At 37.5% G+C, this 6,783-nt stretch overlaps 1 protein-coding gene across 2 annotated transcripts in view; it reads right to left on the bottom strand.

The window, feature by feature from the left end:
* Positions 1–634: 634 nt before the first annotated feature.
* The window catches only part of GLRA2 (glycine receptor alpha 2), a 175,567-nt gene continuing 169,418 nt past the window's right edge, over positions 635–6,783 (bottom strand). For both annotated transcript variants that reach the window (XM_045874888.3, XM_045874893.3), the window contains exon 9: positions 635–1,315. In XM_045874888.3, coding sequence (XP_045730844.1) covers positions 1,037–1,315 — 279 coding nt within the window. In that variant the 3' untranslated portion in view covers positions 635–1,036. The remainder of the gene's footprint in view (positions 1,316–6,783) is intronic.

Below are 6,783 nucleotides of genomic sequence, written 5' to 3'. Positions count from 1 at the left end.
TTAGTTAAGGATATTTAAAACAATATTCACTTGATTGACAGTAGAAATCATGGGTCATTTGACATTAGGACTAGTAGTTACACCTACAATGAGAGCAGAAATGGAAAGTTCAAGCTAATATGAGCTACACCATTCAGGACACACCATCTCCATAAATACTGTGGCCAAGAGGTTGCAATGGCTAAGTCACACTTGAGCAGTTAAAGTCACATGTAAATATAGCTAAAGCGAAAAAAATACAGTGTGCTGATCGGGATCTAAAATAAAATGGGCATTTATTTTTAAGAGGGTATACTATCAAATCAGTTATGACACACAATTTAAACCCCCAAATTACATTTAGGAAAGAAAAATAATATTAAATTGCACACCTACACGGACAGTAAAGTAGAAATCTGTTCTTTGTGGTTGGTGTTTATTTTCTGTTGTTTTTTTCTCAATAAGTAGAAATAATTTATGACCCACAAAAGGATTTCTCAGGTGAAACACTAATTACAGACATTGTAAAGAACTGTAGCTCAGACTCTGTGGCTCAGAGTACTTGTTTTAAAAACGAGGCAGCATTTTCCTGAAAAAGTTTGGTCCTTGACTCACTATAGGCTAGTCACTATGGTCAGATGGTAAGCATTTTCCATGTGTGTGTGTGTATGTGTGTGTGTGTGTGTGTGTGTGGTCTAAGCTAACTTTTCAGTACCAGAATTAGTCAAAACCAGACCAAACCAAAGACAAATAGCTTTCGAGAACTTGACCTTGCATATCATGTCTAATTAATACATCATCTGAAAGAACAATGCTAAAGACTGTGAAGAGAATTATGCTCACATGATTCTGTAACACCTTAATTTTGTGCAAACATTTTCCTTCATTGCCCAGATAACTTATCTTTATTCATGTAGGTGCCAGGAAACCTGCTCTCATGATCTTCCCGCCCCCCTCCCCCGGTCTCCTCCTCTGTCAAAGTGATATAAAGACAATTTCACTGTGTATTTACAAGCACAATAGTTAGGCAAGAAAGTCCAGGGTCTGAAGGGCACATCTATTTCTTGTGAACATCTTCATGCCGAATGATCTTGTATGTGATCCAGTAAAAGATGTTGAAAATGAGGAAGGCCAACGGGAAGGCAGCTCGAGATATCGTGTCAATCCTTTTTGCCCGGTCCACGAACTTCTTCTTGATGGCATCTGCATCTTTTGGGGGTTGTGGGAGTGGGTTGGCAGGTGTGGCCTTGACAGCTGTTCCATCTTTCACTTGGAGGCAGTGACCCATCCCATAACCACTGAAATTAAAACGACTTTCACGAGTAACATCTTCTTCCTGGGAGAATAAAGACAGAGGAAGCACAGATTGATTGTCAGTCAGATCAGATGGAAGATGCTTAAAATTCTTCAGAAGTAAAAGGATAAATCACAGTTAACTGGTAGTGTGGGAGGCTTTTGGAATGTGGAGTTCTCTTTCAAGTTCAACTCAATTATTCATGGAACAGATATAGTTTATTAACTTTCAGGCTGAAAAATTAAGAGTAAGAATAACGACTTTGGGGGCGCCTGGGTGGCTCAGTCGTTAAGCGTCTGCCTTCAGCTCGGGTCATGATCCCAGGGTCCTGGGATCGAGCCCCGCATCGGGCTCCCCGCTTGGCGGGAAGCCTGCTTCTCCCTCTCCCACTCCCCCTGCTTGTGTTCCCTCTCTCGCTGTGTCTCTCTGTCAAATAAATAAATAAAATCTTTAAAAAAAAAAAAAGAATAACGACTTCGTGGTCATTTTAATTAACAAACAGAAACACTTACATTATATTCAGCACTGACTTTCCCAAAATCTAGTTTATTGATCCATAACTTTGAATGGACTGTTTTAAAGCCAAGCCTCCAGATCCAAATATTATACTCTACATCTATATAGAGGACCCTTTGTTCATTTACTCACTTACACATCATTCATTCATTCAAAAAATCATTTACTGAATCCCTGCTGTGTACCTGGCCTTGAGCTAGGAAATTTTAGAAATTGTAAATTTTTCCTAAATTTAGGAAAATTTAGCTAGCAAATTTGTGGCCCATTCACAGCCTAGTTCCTTCCATTAACATTGGCTTTAATGTTAATGTTAGACCTAAGATTAACCCCCTGAATGTATACCTGTTTCCCCTCCAGTCCTCTAGTTCATCTCAGCTATATATCAGAGATTAAACATTCACTATATGGTGCTGAATATTTCTACCATGGCTAATTGTCTGGTGTCAATTTTTTTTAGGCAATCTAATTTTTTAAATTGTTTTTTTAAGATTTTATTTATTTATTAGAGAGAGAGAGAAGGAGTAGGGGGAGGGGCAGAGGGAGAAGCAGACTCCCTGCTGAGCTCGATCCCGGGATCCCAGATCATGACCTGAGCTGAAGACAGATGCTTAACCGACTGAGCCACCCAGATGCCCTAATCAAGCATTTCATTTTCTTTCCTGTATTGTGAGCATGCAGTATTATATTAATGTCAAGTGTGCAATACAGTGATTCAGCGATTCTCTACATTACTCAGTGCTCATCATGATAAGTGTACTCTTAATCCCCATCACCTGTTTCACCCATCCCCCCACCCACCTCCCCTCTGGTAACCATCAGTTTGTTCTCTAGAGTTAAGTCTGTTTCTTGGTTTGTCTCTCTCTCTCTCTCTTTTTTCCCTTTGCTCATTTGTTTTGTTTCTTAATTTCCACATATGAGTGAAATTATATGCTATTTTTCTTTCTCTGACTGACTTACTCACTTAGCATTATACTTTCTAGCTTCATCCATGTCGTTGCAGATGGCAAGATTTCATTCTTTTTTATGGCTGAGTAATATTCCATTGTGTGTGTTTGTGTGTGTGTGTGTGTATCTATATATATCACATTTTCTTTATCCATTCATCTATTGATGGACACTTGAGCTGCTTCCATAACTTGGTTATTGTAAATAATGCTGCTGTAAACATCAGCATGCATGTGTCCCTTTGAATTAGTGTTTTTGTAATTTTGGGGGACATACCTAGTAGTGTGATTGCTGGATCATATGGTAGTTCTATTTTAACTTTTTGAGAAACTTCCATGCTATTTTCCACAGTGGCTACACCAGTTTGCATTCCCACCAACAGTGCACGAGGGTTCCTTTTTTCTCCACATCCTCACCAACACCTGTTTTCTAGTGTCAATTTTTAACATTGATTCTTTTGTTATTTATCTCTACCATATTTAAACATGGGTCATTTTAACAGATGTCAGTGGTATTTTATGTTGATTGTTTCTATGTGAATTAAATAAAACACTAAAAAAACTGCAACCTCAGGGTAAAGTGCAAATAGCCTTAGTAGAATCAAATGTATGGAATCTCGGTGTGTGGTTGGGTCAAAATGGTGGAGTTGGAAAGGTGGGATTGAAATGAACTGCTTAATAAAAATTTAGTTCTAGGGGCGCCTGGGTGGCTCAGTCAGTTAAGTGACCAACTCTTGGTTTTGACTCAGGTCATGATCTCATGAGTCGTGAGACGGAGCCCTGTGTCGGGCCCGCGCTCAGTGCAGAGCCTGCTTGAGATTCTCTGTCTCTGTTCCTCCTCCCACTTGTTCATATTCTCACTCTTTGTCTCTCCCTCTCTCTCAAATAAATAAATAAATAGTAAAAATAAAAATTTAGTTCTAAATAACCATCGATTGAATCTTCTTTTGAAATGAGTTCACTGCCTTCCACAATACTGTTCAACCCCTGGGAGTTACCAAAGGCAGGGCACTCTTTATTTTGCCAGATAATACCAAGGCTTATGTTTCCCAAAACACAAGAAAACTTGGTATGAGTTTTATTTTATCGGTGTTTATTGCATATCAGTTGTGCCTTCAGCCACATGTAAAAGATATCTTGAGTGAAGTACTTGAACATAGTATGAATGAGAGCCCAACTGTAATCCAAATGGTACAGCAAGGACAAATTTATGGCAGGAAAATCAGGCCAGAGCTCTTATAATAAAGTAACTGTAAATCTACTCCTTTATAAAATCATCTCCCTGGTACTTTTATTTATATGGGATTATTCTATACAAGTTGGTTTAAGACATTCCATCTCATTTCTTAACAAAATATAATGAAGGATTTTTCATGCAACAATGAATTATTGAGTGTTGAGTCTATGGCAGGCATTTTGCTAGGTCCTCAGAAACAGTTGATGAAGTTGGACAAGAGCCCTACTTGCATGGAGCTTTCAGAACCCAGTGGAAGTGTTCAACCTAAAGACATTATCATAAAAGGAAGCTGGCTAAGAAAACCATTCAATTAACTCATTCAGTTAAGTACAGAGCTAGAGTAGAATGATGCCTGACATTAGAGTATCTTGATGTGCCCAGCTATATAAGATCAAAAATGAAGACTTTAATTGGACTCAGATTCAAATATTGAATCTGTTTTCTTTGTCTTAAAATGTGAATGATATATTTTATAGATGCAAAAGTTTTAAATAAGTGAAGTATTTAAAAATGTGGCATAAACATATTAATTATTACAATGTTATCAGAAGATTTATTCAGTACTTAGCAAGAAAGGAACCACACAGGTCATTAGGGGGAGGGGACTTGGGAGTCACATGGGTTATAGCTGTCTTGAACTTTCTATTACTAACTGGTAATTAGATCTCAACTACTGAGTGAGAGAAGTAAAACAGTGCCAGTTGGTTTAGTAAACAGAGATACAGACTAGGAATTTGGATATTTGGGTTCTAGGTCAGGCTCCAAGCATTGTAAGCTGTGTTGATCCTAAGCAAGTTATTTATTCTTTAAAGACCTCAGGGGGTCGCCTGGGTGGCTCAGTCTGTTAAGCGTCCTACTCTTGATCTCAGCTCAGGTCTCAATCTCAGGGTTGTGAGTTCAAGCCCCGTGCTGGGCTCCACACTGGGCGTGGAGCCTACTTAAAATGAAATAAATGAATTAATTAAATAAAGACCTCAGGGACCTCATACCAAAAATGTCAAGGCTGGACTAGATCTGTGGGTCTCAGCTTTGACTGTTGGGGAACTTTTACAAGTATATGCATGCCTGCCTCCCCTCCAAACCCCTTCCAGACCAAATGAATTAGAATTTCTAGGGAGATTTAAAATCCAGTGACTCAAGCACCCGGCTAGCTCAGTCGGTAGAGCATGAGACTCTTAAAATCCAGTGACTCTAATGCAGAAGGTTGGAAACCAGTGACCTAGATGAGCTTTAAGGTCCAGCTCTAAAATGCTGAACCTATTCTATATTATTAAGTATAAAATTACTTTTCGAATGGGAACTATTCCTCAAAGTACATTTCCCCTTATCTGCCTAAACTTACTGTGCTGTTTTTCCTTTCCATATCTGTAGAATCTTGCAAATTGCTGTTCTCACCTCTATAAACATTTAGAAACTCATGATTAAGCATATAGATCACTGCCTGAGTGAGATAAGATTCTTTTTAAATTCCTGGATCCCTGAAGAAATAGAAAAGTTAGTTAGCTAGTAACCTGCTTTAGCATGCAGAACAAAAGGAAACCTAAATACCCACATCCATGTTTCTTTTCAGACTGACTCATTCATTTAATTTCTACAGTTTCTCCTCACATACTGTGAATGGACAGCCGAAGAGATTAACTCATTCAATTAAGTACAGAGCTAGAGTAGAATGATGCCAGGTTAGGTTATCATTAAGTTGTACATTGCCTGGCAAACTGTGGCTGCTTAATAAACATTTGTTGAGTAATGAACAAAAGGGAATTTTAAGAGGGCTTTTTCTATTCTTGAAAATACTTTCTTCATTCATTCAATGGTACTTCAAATTATGCTTCTGAGCATAGTTACAGCTAATTAAATCCATTCTTTAAAATTCTCCACCACAAAAATAAATTTGTCATAGGTAGAAATTATCCATTTAATTTTTTCACATGCAGAAGATATGAATGCTAGTTTAAGGGTCTTCTTACTTACCATTATGACTCATTCAATGCATTTTAAACATAGAACTTTAAATTATCCACATCAAAGGGTATGGTTTTGATTCAGAAAACATAATTGCAACCAGTTTGAATTTTTGTGTTATAATGAATGACTAATTGCCTTTATAGCAGGTTCAGAATAAAATGTGGTAATATGGCAAGATTCCTATATGAGGGTAAAATGGAGATGAGCTTGAGTCATGGTTAAGCTGAAGCTAAAAGAAAGAACAATCTGTAGGCACAGCTTAGTTGAACATATTAACAGGGAGAATCAGATCTTCCCAGTATGGAAAGAATTTTAGGCATATATTCTCCACTTCTTCTAATTAGCCGGGAAACCAATTAGTTAAGTATTGCTGCTGACCCACCATCTTCAGGAACTTTGAACAGTAAATACTTCTAGATCCCTCTGTTTTGTTATTCACTGATTAAATTTCCACAGAAAATGAATCATCCAAAGCTTCAATACGTTCAATTTCTATATCCCACTTTGAGAAAAATCTCCTTAAATCCTATCCTCCCATATGAAGCACTGTCATGGCACTATGTAATTCATTTGAGATTTGTTATTTTATTTAATTCATGCCTCAGTTTTACTTACTGTAAAATTAACTCATTCCTGTATTTGGAATAACTCTTGTGTAGATGTGAAATTAAACCTAAAGCTCACCAGAATTGCATTGTAGTGAATTATTTGTCACAAGCAAATGATTTCAGTATACTTAAAGAACATGGTATTTATAAAATGAAAGATTTTAGGGGAGCCCATAGTTCCAATTTTTCTTCTATGCCCTAGAAAGGAGGAAAGAAAAGGATTCCTAAAAACTGGTGTAG

This window comes from Mirounga angustirostris, unplaced genomic scaffold, assembly GCF_029215605.1.
Source record: "Mirounga angustirostris isolate CCGP_5_RB_7025 unplaced genomic scaffold, mMirAng1.0.hap1 SCAF_11, whole genome shotgun sequence".
Lineage (NCBI taxonomy): Eukaryota > Metazoa > Chordata > Mammalia > Carnivora > Phocidae > Mirounga > Mirounga angustirostris.
Note: the sequence above shows the minus strand (reverse complement) of the source record. Positions and strands in the feature narration are given on the sequence as shown.